Source organism: Manis pentadactyla, chromosome 3 (genome assembly GCF_030020395.1).
Source record: "Manis pentadactyla isolate mManPen7 chromosome 3, mManPen7.hap1, whole genome shotgun sequence".
NCBI classification, from domain to species: domain Eukaryota; kingdom Metazoa; phylum Chordata; class Mammalia; order Pholidota; family Manidae; genus Manis; species Manis pentadactyla.
The window spans coordinates 217,502,207-217,515,755 of NC_080021.1; the positions used below are offsets into that span (position 1 = coordinate 217,502,207).

The 13,549-nt window shown below is 57.6% G+C and overlaps 1 protein-coding gene across 9 annotated transcripts in view; it reads left to right on the plus strand.

The window, feature by feature from the left end:
• NTNG2 (netrin G2) overlaps nt 1–13,549 on the plus strand; it is a 63,666-nt gene that overhangs the window by 28,002 nt on the left and 22,115 nt on the right. For all 9 annotated transcript variants that reach the window (XM_036913486.2, XM_057499157.1, XM_036913488.2 and 6 more), the window contains one exon: nt 1,133–1,776. In XM_036913486.2, the coding sequence (XP_036769381.2) occupies nt 1,133–1,776 (644 nt within the window). The remainder of the gene's footprint in view (nt 1–1,132; nt 1,777–13,549) is intronic.

A 13,549-nucleotide genomic window follows, 5' to 3' on the forward strand; every position in this document is an offset into this window, starting at 1 on the left:
AGTGACATTTTCAGGCCTCCGGGTGAGTTCACACAGTGGCTCAGACACAGGGAATGGATTTGAACTGCCGCAGAGGGGGGTGCAGCTGGTGCCTGCTGGGCCCGGGCATGGGCTGCCAGCCTTCCAGGGATAGGCTGGGAGGAAAGTCAGCAAATGGGAGCTGTGCCCTGCCCTCCTCAGCCACTGGCCCTCACTGGGCCTGCCAGGCATGTGCCATGGACCTGGAAATGCAAAGACATACACCCCCCAGGGGGCGACCTGAAATGCCCAATCCTTCCAGTGTGCCCAGCGATGCAGGAGGTGGACACCCGTGCTGTGGGGCCAGAGACAGGGGTGGCCATTGTGCTGTGCATCAGCTAGGCCAGCTTCAGGCTCCCGCCTCTTCCTGCAGGCCCCTGGCCGAGGGCCACCGCCTTCCCAAGCCCAGGTTTGCTTCCACTCTGTGTTTGGAGATAAGAGTAAACAGGAGAGAAATGAGTTCATGAGGTCTGGAAATGAGATGAGGTGCCTGGCACCCCAGGGGGAATTCAACAAATATTTCCCATGACTTTGCCTTCTACCATCACCACTCCTATTGCTAACAATGGTATTGTTTAAAGGGTCAGGGAGGCGTCTCCGTGTGGGGGATGTTTAAAGGGTCAGGAATGTAAGTAGAAATTTTTTAGGCAGAGTGGATGGGTATGTCAAGAAGAGGGAATGCCAGTTGCAAAGGCTCAGAGGCACGGGCTAGCAGTGCTTGGAGGACAGGAGTGCCCAGGAGACTGGGGACGATGGCTCCAGGTATGGTACATGCAAAGTACTAAAGAATTGTATTAAAGAGTTAGGACTTCTCCAGGCAGTGGGAAGCTACGGGGGACCTTGGAGCAGATGCTAACACCAGCCCTTTTGATTGTATTTACAACAGGAACAAGTGTGTGTTTTCTAAGAGCCATAGAGTTGCATGCCTTTGTGTGCTTTGGGGAAACAGGTACAGATTATCCCCCTGGGAAACGCTTCCTGGCACCTGGACATGGAGCATGGGCTCTGGGACCCTTGGGCAGATGCCTAGGCACGTGGTGGGGGCCGGTCTGGGTTGAGGCCTCCCAGGCCCTCCATGCAGCTAGCGCCCACCCCTGCTGCTCCTCCCCTGCAGGAAAACCCCTACCTGTGCAGCAATGAGTGTGACGCCTCCAACCCTGACCTGGCCCACCCACCCCGGCTCATGTTCGACAAGGAGGACGAGGGGCTGGCCACGTACTGGCAGAGCGTCACGTGGAGCCGCTACCCCAGCCCGCTCGAAGCCAACATCACCCTTTCGTGGAACAAGAGTGTGGAGCTTACAGACGACGTGGTGGTGACCTTCGAGTATGGCCGGCCCACCGTCATGGTCCTGGAGAAGTCCCTGGACAACGGGCGCACGTGGCAGCCCTACCAGTTCTATGCGGAGGACTGCATGGAGGCCTTTGGCATGGCCGCCCGCCGGGCCCGCGACCTGGCGTCCTCGGGCGCCCACCGGGTGCTGTGCACCGAGGAGTACTCGCGCTGGGCGGGCTCCAAGAAGGAGAAGCACGTGCGCTTTGAGGTGCGGGACCGCTTTGCCATCTTCGCCGGCCCCGGCCTGCGCAGCATGGACCACCTGTACACCAGGCTGGAGAGCGCCAAGGGCCTCAAGGAGTTCTTCACCCTCACCGACCTGCGCATGAGGCTGCTGCGCCCGGCACTCGGGGGCACCTATGTGCAGCGGGAGAACCTCTACAAGTACTTCTATGCCATCTCCAACATCGAGGTCGTTGGCAGGTAAGGCTGCTGGGGCACTGGGATGGTACCTGATATCAGGCTGTTATCTGCTGCCCAGCATGGTGCCTGGTACTGGGATGGTACCTGGTGCCCGGAATGCTACCTGGTACCCAGGATGGTGCCTGGTGCCCAGGATGGTACCTGGTACCCGGAATGGTACCTGGTGCCCAGGGTGTTACCTGGTACCTGGGATATTGTCTGGTACCAGGGGTGGTACCTGGTACCTGGGATGTTATGTAGTACCCAGGATAGCACCTGGTACTGGGTGTTATCTGGTGCCCAGGATGGTCCCTGGTACCTGTGATGTTTCTTGGTATCTGGGATGGTACCTGGTATCCAGGATGTTACTTTATACCTGGGATGTTACCTGATACCTGGAATGCTATCTAGTATTATATCAAAAGGTTGCCTACAATGGCCAGGGCTGTATAGACAAGATGCCTGAGTTTTTCCATGGAGGGAGTGAATGGGGGATCATAAACATCCTCTTTAGGGTCTGGGCTGCCTCCAGCCATGGAGTTAAAGGCCTGGTAGGGATGAGCGGGGTTGCTTAGGAGATGCCCTGTAACTGACCACCGACTCAGTGATGGGCGCTTGCGTCTAGGGATCCCCAAGATCTCCTCAGGCCCAATGATTTGCTAAAAGGACTCACAGAATGTCGCAAAGCTCTCATACTCACAGCTACAGCTTATGACAATGACAGGATTCAGAGGATTAAAATCAGCAACAGGAAAGGGTGCATAGGGCAGCCTGCAGGAGACACCAGTGCGAGCTTCCCGGGATCCCCTCCCAGTGCAGACATGCAGACAGCACTTGATTCTCACAGCAGTGATGTATGACAACACGTGTGCAGTAGTGCCAGCCGGGGGAAGCATGCCCGGGCCTTGGTATTCGGGGTTTAGGGGGATTATTCACAAGGGTGTGGCTGACTACCCATTTGGCTGCCGGTGTTCTCTAATCCCTTGAGTCAGAGGTCAGGGTAATAGTGCCCAAGGCCTCCACCACTGGTCACATCATTAGCATAAACTACCTGGCGTGGCCCGGGGCCCCCAAGGAAACAAAGACACTCTTATCAGGCAGGAAAGTCCAAGGGCTCAGAGGCTCCCAGGAGCCAGTGGAGGACCAGACTTCTCTCTGGAATATGCAGGGTTAGTCCGTCACTTACAGCTTCGGGGAAGAATGTTTTGAGGCCACTTTCGGGGAGACAAAAGATGAAGGAGATAAACACAGCCTTTAATCCCCAGAACTCATTATGATTGTGGATGACAAGTGGTTCCACGCCCCCCAGATCAGTTGTCCACTTGACAGGAGTGTGCTCCCCAGCCGTGTGTGAACCACCTGGTCTGTACTCAGGGGACAGGCTGGGGGAGACCCCACCCCTGAGCACCCAGGGGTCAGGCCTAAGGGGCAGTGGCGCACGATGCAAGGGTTCTGCGTGTGGCTCCTGGTCCGGCAGCATCAGCATCACTTGGAATCGTGCTAGGAATGCCTACTCTCAGGCCCCACCCCGGACCCGCTGCATCCTGCCCTCCAGGACTGGGCCCAGCAGTCTGTGTGCTGGCATGTCCTCCGTGGGATTCTGGTGCCCTCTCAGGTCTGAGAACTGCTGGTGTCACGGTTAGGGGCATGGACTCTGAAGCCAAATGGCCTTGGTTGGATTCCCAGCTCTGCCATCCTGTGGCTGTGAGACTTTGGACAAGGATGGCTCTGTGCCTCGGTTTCCCCATCTGCAGAGTGGGGATGATACTGATCTCGCCTCTCTCGTTGGATCGTGGCGAGAGTTAAGTGAGGTAAAGTGGTGCATCACCTGGGCCAGGAGCATGGCGTAGGCCGGTGCCGGCAGGTGCTGCACCAGAGAGCCCAGCTGGGAGGGCGTTCCCTGGGGCTTCTCTGCACAGCAGGATCTGAGGACTGCCCAAGCATATAATTACTGATGAGTGGAAAAAACAATTTGCTGCTTGTGCATAGTATAACCCCATTTTTGTAAAATACATATTATGCCTGTGTGCATGATTTCTACGTCCTGAGTAGACATTAAAAAAAAGTCCGTCCACACACAGGAAGAGCATCGTGGGCGTGGGGGAACGGCTGGAACTCATGTGGCCACGCCTGCCAGTGGGGTTGGCCAGGGGCGGCATGAGGCTCTTGTTTTCAGCTTATGTTTGCATTTTATTTGGCTTTGACTGTGCACGTGGATCCCGGGTGGGCCAAAGAAGAGCCAAGCTGTTCCTGAGCCGGGGTCCGGGGCAGGTGGGGCTGGGGCAGGCACCTGTGGTTCTGACACCTGTGATTTCTAACCCTCCCTCACTTGGGTGAGATATTTTAAATCAGGGATGTTCTGAAACCCCCCTGATGTGTGGCCACTTTTGTGGAAGCCAGGCATCAGGACCCCTGCCCCGCCTCTCTGAGCTGTGTCCAGGCCTGGGCATCTGGTCGTCCAGATGACCCCTGCCTGTCCTTGGGAGGCAGTGCTCTGGTTGGTAGAAGACCTTCCCTCCACCCTGCAGTCCCACCCAGCTTGGCAGCCGCAGGGTGGGAACCAGGCCCCCACGCCTTCTGGGGGTTTCGGCCCCTTTTCCCACCTGCCTTGCTTGGGCTGCTCTTCAGGAGTCCCGGCAAGGGCCCGCCCCCCACTTCACTAGGCAGCCCATGTGGGGGTCCTGATGTCTGTGGCTGCAGGGTCCTGGTGGTGACAATCAAGGCCCGTAGTGCCCCTTTAACGTCAGGGGTGACGGTCACCTCTCATAGGCGGGACCCTGAGATGCAGAAGTGGGGCAGAGCCTCCCAGGAAGGGCCAGAGGGAGCCTCGTTCTTTAGCCCCACCGAGATCAAGTGCACCGCGCTGGTGCCCGGCGGCCCGGGGCTCCGGCGAGCTGGGTTCCAGTCCCACCCCTCCGCACCCCTCTCTGGGCTACAGTTTCCCACCCATAGCATGAGGACCCAGGGCACCTGGAGTCTGTGTCTCCCTGGCAAGTGTCAGGGTGGCCCTTGCCCAGCAGCTCCCAGCTGCGCTTGGCACCCAGCCTCTGTGGGCGGCAGGGATCAGCCATGGTGGTGGCGAAAGTACAGCAATCAATTCACAGATCAAGTAAGTATTTTCCAGGCGGCCGGTTGGCAGGAAGGCGGCAGCTGGGCTTATGGACTGATTAGGTCTGGTCATGCGGTTCAGCAGAAGGCTGTGACTCCTGCTTTTCCTTTTTGAATTCCAGGTGGGAAAACCCAGCCGCACCAGGGAGCCAGAGAGGTCTGGGAAGACAGCATGGGGTGGCCAGGGCGTATGTAGGACCCGCCGGATGGTGCCCTGATGTTCCTGAATGGGCATGCTTGGCGAACTCTGGCAAAATAGCCTTGCCTGTCGGGGTCTAGGATAGGGGAGGGGTGGGGGAAAGGGCGGGCATCCTCTCTCACCCCCCAGGCCCTGCCCAGGGGCAAATTCCTCTGCCCAGAAAACTTTTGGAGGCTCCAGGGACCTGTCCATTGGGCCTTTGTCAGCCAGGGACAGGAAAGGAGTGAGTTCCCCGCTTCTGGGGGTATTCAAGCGGGCAGGTTTGCAGGAGGTGATGGAGAGAGGTCCTATGCATCAGATGAAGGTCCTGCACACCTATTCTGTACAGCAACACTGAGTGTTGATTAAGTGAACAGGCGCTACAGATTCCGTTTAAAAATGTGGTGGATGTTAGGTTCCAGGCATTGTGTTCTCACAGCCCTTTTACTGGGGAGGAGGCTGCAGCCTTGGGGAGGAAGGGCACCTGTCCAGGCTCAGAGACCCAGCCACCTGGATGGCCCAGCCCAGTGCCTTCCCCAGACTCTGCTGGGGTCCGTCTTCTCCTCTGAGCCCCTGGGCTGCAGGACCGGCCTGCTTCCCCCCTCCACCCCTCCCTGTCTGCTTGTCTTCTGCAAACATCCTGTCCTTATTGATCGCTGGTAACTGGAGATGGAGGGGACTTAGGATGGGAACAGAAACCCCGGGAGAGAAGAGCTCTGCTGTGTGTATGCGCGTGTGTGCGTGTGCGTGTATATGTGTGGGGGTCGGGGGGGCGGGGTACTCAGAAGATGCCTTTCACTGACCACGTTTGAGCCCAAACCTCCTGCCAGCCTCTCCCTCGGCTGCCCCCCCAGAGAGTTGTCCTGCCTGCTCTGAGTCCCTGTGGCCCCAGGCTCCAGGCCAGGAGGTGGGCCTTCCTCCTTCACAGCGTTAACTGTCATTTACTGAGCGATTCCCAGGGCCAAGGTCCCTCTAAGCCCTTTCTATGGGTCTCCTGCCTGAGTCCTGCCCTCTGAGGCTCACTGTCCCGAGGGTGCGGCTGTGGCCCCACTCAGCGGGAGGGAGCCGTCGGGGTCCTGGGCTTGGCCAGGGTCACAACGGATGTGGACAGCCCTGCAGGCTGTGAGGATGGAACCACTGACAGTAATGCCACCCAGAACCGCCACGGAGAACCGGTGCCCCCCTTTCTCTTCCCGAGTGAATAGGATTTCCTCCTGAGAGTTTTCTCACTTTCTTATTAATTCATTCAACACATTTTTTTAATGGGCGTTTTATTAGTTTCCTAGGGCTGCCGTAACTAAGCACCACAAACTCAGTGGGCTTAAAACAACGGAAATATATCCCTTACCGTCCTGGAGGCTTGAAGTCTGAAGCCGAGGTGTCGGCAGGGCCGGGCTTGCTCCGCAGCCATAGGGGAGGTTCCATTCCATCGTCACCCCTGGCCTCCGGGGGTGGCCAGCGGTCTTTGGCATTCCTGGGCTGTCTTCTCTCTGTCCGCCCGTCTCTATCTGGTGTCTCCCTGTGGGTCTTCTTAGAGGAAGAGCAGTCATATTGGACAAAGGGTGGCCCCACTCAAGTCTGACATCCTAACTTACATCTTAATCTCATCTGCAAAGACCCTACTTCCATATAAAATCACATTTACAGGCACCAAGAGTTAGAACTTCAAAATATCTTTTGGGGGGACATAATTCAACCCATAAAAGGCACCCACTATGTGCCTGACACAAGCAATGCTACAGATCCAAGAACTTCATGGGGTCACAGCCCACTAGGGAGAGAGGCTACCACAAAGACTAAGGGTGCTGGAAGGGAATAAACCGAGGGAGACATGGAGGGCCTGGCTGGGAAGACACCCAGGTGTCCAGGAAGGCCTGCCCAGGAGGCAGCTTTGAAGGTGAAGCCTGAAGGGTTAGTGGGAGTAAATGTGGGGTGAGGTGCACTCCCGGCCAGGGAACAGCAGGTGCAAAGGTCCTGTGTTCAGCACGCATGGTGCCTTCTGGGAATCCGATGTGATGTAGATGCCGTGTGTGACAGTGCTGCTAAGAAGAGAGCAGAGGGGCAGGGCTGGGTCGGGCCAGCCCTGCAGCACAGAGGAGCTGGGTTTGTTCAAAGGTCAGTGAAAGCTCTCGCAGGATTTGAGGCAGGGAAATGACATGCTCTGATTTGATACTGAGCAATTTGAACTGGGAGGGGGACCTGGAGGACAGCAGGACCAACAGCAGCCTGGGCGGTGGGGCAGGGGGCATCAGGGGACTCCCAGGATTCTGGCATGAGATGCTGGGTAGATTTAGAAGTTACCTGGTTATGTGGGGACAGCGGTAGGGGAAGAAGTTTCTGGAGGAAAATTCTCTTTTTACATTTTTACATTTTATTTTCTATATTATCACATAGAAACACCATACCTTTTTGGGGTGCAGTTCTGTGAATTTTAACACATGCATATATTCGTGTGCCCACCATCAAGACACAGAACATTGCCTCTCCCCAAAAATCTCCCTGGGCTGCCCCCTTTGCATCCACACCCTCCCCCACCCCAGGCCCCCAGCCACCCCTGATCTGCTCTCTGTCACTGCAGTTCTGTCCTTTTGAAAATGTCCTAAAAACAGAGCCATACACCATGTAAGTGGCTTTTTTCAGTTGCTTCCGGTTTGGGGAAATTATGATAAAGCTGCCGTGACCATTCATGTAAAGGTTTTTGGGTGAACATAAGCTTAATTTCTCAGGAAAAAACCCAAGTGTGGGATTGTGGGCTCCTATGTTTCCCTTGGCAAGCTGGAGGAAGATGGGATTCTCTGTTAGACCTGTTGTTGTGAGGTGCCTTTGAGGCACTGGAGCATTTGGACATCCAAGTGTGAGGTGCAGGCGGGCCTGGGCACTGGGAACCCCGGGCTTAGCGATGACCCGTAACACCGTGGAGACAGGGAGCTCGGGAGTTGGATCGTGAAATTGGGACAGAAAATGAGGGGCCAGGAGGGGGAAACATCTAGGAGGGCTGCCCCAAAGCCAAGCAGAGGGCAGTGCCCAGGGGGACCAGCACCTTTGTCTGATGCCCCTGGAGGGGTCCAGACAGAGGAGGGCAAGACAGGTCTGTGGATCTATCAACATGGAGGTCCAAGAGGACCTCCCTGGGAGTGGATCTGGGGGTGCTGCGGGATGAAGGCTGTCTTGGAGTGAGGTAAAATTGGATGCAGAACATTTTTAAAAAATGAATGAGGGGTGAAAAAAAAGAAGCAGATGTTGAGAAAGCTTTTAGGAAGTTTGACCTTGAATGGTGCAGGGAAATGGGGCGTGAGCTGGTGGCAGGTACGTGGGAGGAGAGGGGCCTTCCTGGTGCCGGGAGGCACCTGCATCCTGATGGGAATGACCCAAGGCTGGCAGGACAGGAAGAGCAGGTGGACGAGGTGGCAGGTGGGTGGAGAGCAGGAGAAGACAGACGGCGTTCTCCTACGACGCAGAAGGAGGAAACAGGGCCGGCCCTTTTACGATTTCATAGTTAGGTCAGAAGCCCCGCTCCTAACACGTCTAACATCTCTGTGCCTGTTCTGGCAACCAAGGCAGCCATCCTCCTGGCCGCAAGAGGTCCCTGTGATGAGTGGATAGCAGAGGTCTTGCTGTCAAAGCCTGCGTTTGAATTCCGACGCTTTGATTTGCTAGTTGATGGCCCAGGGCCCCTCTCCTCAATTTCCCCGAGCCTCAGGGTCCCTACCTGTAAAATGGGATACTGCTGTTGGGAGCATCATCTGAGGTCTTGCAAGTTAAGCTCAAGGCCTGGCGCGCGGTAGGAGCCGGAGAAACGGGAGCCCTGTGTTTGTGAGGAGTCGGGTTTTAGGCACTGCACACAAGCCCGTCCTCTGCTCACCCCGAGGACCCTCTCCGGCCAGTCTCCTCTCAGCTCCAGTGTGTTCTCTCCCCAGCCCACATCATTAGTCATTGGGTTGCTGGAAGGAGAAACTCATTTTAATGTGAGGTGTAGACAGAGACTTCGGGAAGGGAGCCCTGCTGCCAGCAGCCTGTTCGGGAGTGTGTCCCTGCACAGCCCAGGGCCAAGGGCGAGCCAGGATGGATTTGCCCTGGGCCCCTGGCTGCTGGACCCCAGCAGGCCCGGGACCCTGCCCTGCCCCAGCTGGGTGGTTTGCAGGACCTTTATTAGCTGTCACTGGGGCTAATGAGGCATGGGCAGGGCAGACAGGGCTGGAGATGGGGTCGGGTTGGGAGGATGCAGGTCAAGCCCGGACTAGTGGTCAGGCCTATTGTCCCCTTACCCTGGGCTGGACCACCTTCTCTGCCCATCCATGGAGGGAGCCTGGGGGTCATTTTGAAGGCCGGCTGGCATGTTGACCCATGTCAAGCACAGTTTAGACTCACAGATGCCCCCAAGGCACCCCCACCTGCACGTGCTCGAGCACCTGCCCCTGGACACACATGAATCCACACCCACAGGCACTGGTCACACACATGCTGCACTCAGCTGCCAGCTGCCAGCCCACAGGATGCCCTGGGCCCACATGAGCCCAGGGGCAGCGAGGGGCCAGGGCCGGGCCGCCCTGGCCTGCCAGAGTCTGGGCGCTCCATTCTGGAGTTGCCTGTTCTGTGCATGGGACCCTGGAGGCTCCTTTCCCCTTGGGGGGAAATGCCCCCCCTCCGGATCCCCACCCACCCTTCCCAGCCACTCACAGCCTGAGCAGCTCCCTGACATGGACCCTTGTCACCTGCCCTGCCCCCCCAGGGAGAGGCACCCGCTGGCATCAGGATTCAGTTTGGGGAGATGACAGTCCTCACTCCCTTCAGTCTTACCCCTTCCATGTGGAGGGCTTTTCCCCAAACACAAATGCAATCGTGTCACTTCTCTGAATGACCTTCCCCTGACCTTGGAGCCAAGCCCACACTGGGCCCCTGCTCACGGGGACGCCCACTTCTCCCTCCTCCCCCAGCAGCCTGGGCTCTGCGTCCTCACAAACCAGCCGCCCTGGGGTCCTCTGACTTGCCTCGGGGCTGATCACTTCCCAGCTCTCCCAGCCCTCCTGTCTGGCGAACTCCTCTCCCCTCAGAGCTTAGCTTAGACAGCTCCTCTCTGGGGCACCCCAAGCTGGAGACCTGGAGGGCCACCTGCTCTGTCCCCCATCCGGCCTTCAAGGAGCACAGCAATCCCGCGGCTTTGACAGCCACAGTGGCCGTGCACATCTGCCCCACCCCAGGCTGTGAGCTCTCAACTGCAGGGTGGGTCTGCTTTGTTGAGGCCAGCACAGAGTGCAGGGGGCATGCCGTGTATTTGTTGAATTCATTCACTCACTTATTCATGAACAAATGAACTTACATGAACAAATTGAGTCTTACTGTCAGTAATTCTTTCTAGAAAAGAAAGGGACTGTAATTAGGAGCTAGGAGGCAGACAGGGCTTGCTAATACCGGCCCCTGGCACTGCTGCCCCTCCCACCAGCACACCTAGCAGCGCCTGTTCACCCCGCGGGCACCTGAAGGGCCCCCCACCCTCTGGGGAGGACACCATCTTCCTCTAGTCAAGCAGCCTGGTCTGGCTGGGGGAGCCCGTTCAGGCCCCGGTCATACCCGCCGTGTCACCCGAGCCACATCTGAGCCCCCCACAGCCCCTCATCAGCCTCTCCTGTATGCTGGGAAGCTGCCTCCGGCCTTATAATGGGTAATAGGATTTATCAATAGACTGCAGGAGGTGATGTACGTTAAAGCACTTAATAGAAAAGGACTTCGCACAGAAGCCCAAATTTGATTTGGCCAATGAACTCAATTGCCGTCCTGACTGCGTTCCAGGAGGAGCACCAGCCAGCATTTATCCACATTACCTTGGGCAAGCTGGGTCGGCTCAGGCAGCCGACGCCTCACGGACACCCACCCCTCCCTGCAGCTCTGCTGTCTCCCCTTCTCGGGGTCTTGGGCCTTGACTCAGCCTCTTAACCAGATGGGCCAAGTTCTCTGGCCTCCAGTGCCCTCTTCCCTCTAACACCCCAGCCCTGCCCCCAGCCATCAATGAGCAGGAAGTCCAGTCCCTTCCTGGGTGCCTCTTGCTACAGTCCCCCACTATGTCCTGGCCACTTGTCACCTCTTGACCCAGCCAGCCCCTTGAGGCTTTGGTCCTGACCCTGGCTTGTTTCTCTGACAGCAGCCAGTCCCTCCACGATGCTGAACCCCTGCAAGGACCCAGTCTCTCCCTTAATCCCCCAAGGAGGTCTGAGACCCACAGGCAATGGTGTTGCATCCCAACTTGACTCAGGCCTGCAGAGAGCCAATGAGGATCACCACACAGAAAAAGAGCCCCTTAAAGATTGGCCGTTGGCTGCACCAGCCCTGCCATCCAGCCACTGGCCTGAGCTGCCCCTCCCCGGAGCCCCCAGCCCATGCCGGGGCCACCTCCTTCCTGCTCGGAGTCCAGGCCCCCAGCCCGATGCACGAGCCCCTCCCTGAGGGAAGGGCCCTCGGGGTGCCACCCTTCTCCCCTGTCCTGAGGAGCACGGCCACCCTCACGTGGAGCAAGGCTGGCGTAGGTTTGGGGTTTCTGTCCCTATCAACCCAACAGCCCGTGGAAATGTTTTTCCCAAAACAAAAGAACAGCCTTTACCCAAAGATAAATGCTCTATCTGGCAAGAGAAATGGGAAAACACTGCTGGCTGCCTTAAAATAGTCGTTTGTTTCTAGCACTCCAGCCTTCGAGGTGTCAGCACTCGGCAAGCCCCCCTCTGTGCGCCCGAATATAAGAATCCACAGACGGAGGGGAAGGAAAGGGGGACACCAGGCAGGGGTGAGCAACTACAAGAACCCCAGGGTCCTGGGCTCTCCCTCCACCCGCCTGTGCACCCCAGGTCTGAGGGGGCCCTGTGAACCCCCTGAAATCCCATCAGGCTTGACCGTGGAGGGGGGCCAGCCCTGGGCAGCTCAGTGCCCAGACTTTGTTCACCCAAACTCACCACTTCCTCATCTTTGCCCGAGGAGCGGATGACATCACTCTTTCCGGCTGCCAGGAGTTGACCTACATTCCTCCCGGCCTCCTGTCTGGGAGGCTCTCCAAACACCCGCTCCTCTCGCAGAGAAGGGAAGGGCCCGGCTCACGATTTTCGCAGAGCACTGGTGCCAGGCCCGTGTCCAGATGGCGCTCCCGCCGGCAGCTCCCCGGCACTGCCCGCCCCTCCCCGCAGCGCAGGGCACGCTCTGGCCTGGCACAGGCTGCCTGGTGCCCTGCACCCTGACAACAGCTTCATGAAGCCCTGGGGCCCCCGGCCAGCCTGGCAGGTGGACAGGCTGTCGGTTCACCAGGGACTCATCAACCTGAAAAAAGGACCGATTTTGCAGAGAAGGCAGTGGCAGCCCTGTCTCCTCTGCAGAGAGCCGGCAGCAGGGCCCACCTCCCATGGGCGAGTGGGTGCATGCCCCGCCATGCCTTGGGGTGTGGGGGCCTGAGGACCATGGCTGTCAGCCACGTGGATGAGCAGGGGCAAGTGGGGCTACCAGATAAAATGTAGGACGCTTGGTTCACTTTGAATTTCAGGTAAACAATGAATAATTTTTTACTGTAAGGATGTCCCAGGGATCATCCTATATTAACCGGGCATCCTATATTTTTATTTGCTAAATCTGGCAACCGTCGTAGCAGGGGGGCACTTCAGGAAAATGGCCCTCAGGGCAGTGGCATGCCCCCCTGTGGGAGTTCCCAGGAGCCTGCGGAACAGGTCAGCAGGTTTGATTGCTGCTGGCGACTGGGAGGCTCTGGGGCAGTGTTGACAGCACAGCGCAGGTGAGGGGCCTGTCCCTTGGGGCTGGGCATCTGGGGTCTGCCGGGTAAGGCCAATCTTTGTTCCTAGGAATCCCCACACTGCCACCTCTGTCACTTGTTGGCCATTAACAATAGCAACATAATAACAGCTGGCATTTATGGGGTGCTCACCATGTGCTGGGCTCTGCGAACACCCCCACACTGTGGCTCATCTCCCCCACCAGTCCCATCCCACGGGAACCGTCAGCGCCCCAGTTTCACAGCCGGGAGACGAAGCCCCGGAGGCTGGTCACCGTATGAGGCTCCAGCTGTGGCGCTGACAGGCCTGTAACTGAGCCGCTGCTCGGTGCCAGGATGCTGTTCATGATCTCATTCATTCAGTCCTTTGTGCCCTGCTTCATTCATTCAACAGATGTTGAAGAGTCCACTATGTGCCAGACTTGAGTGCAATTAAATAATAAAATTGAAAATCTAAGACATAATTCAACCCTTTCAATTTGCAAATGGAAGGTCTGAGACCCAGAGAAGTGACTTGCTCGAGGACACCAGTACCTCAGGAGCAGGGCCTGGTGAGAATCTGGCTGCTGAGTCAGCACCTGCCCCTTTGTCATCCGCCGCACCCCCCCGACCCCCCCGGAGCCACTCCTGCTACTGTCCAGCTGAAGCCGTGGGATTCTGCGACGGGGCAGAGGTGGGGAAGGAGCCGCAGGTCCTGGTGGGCTGGGAGCCACCCGCTGGCCGGGGCAGACCCCATGGGCAGGCCTCAC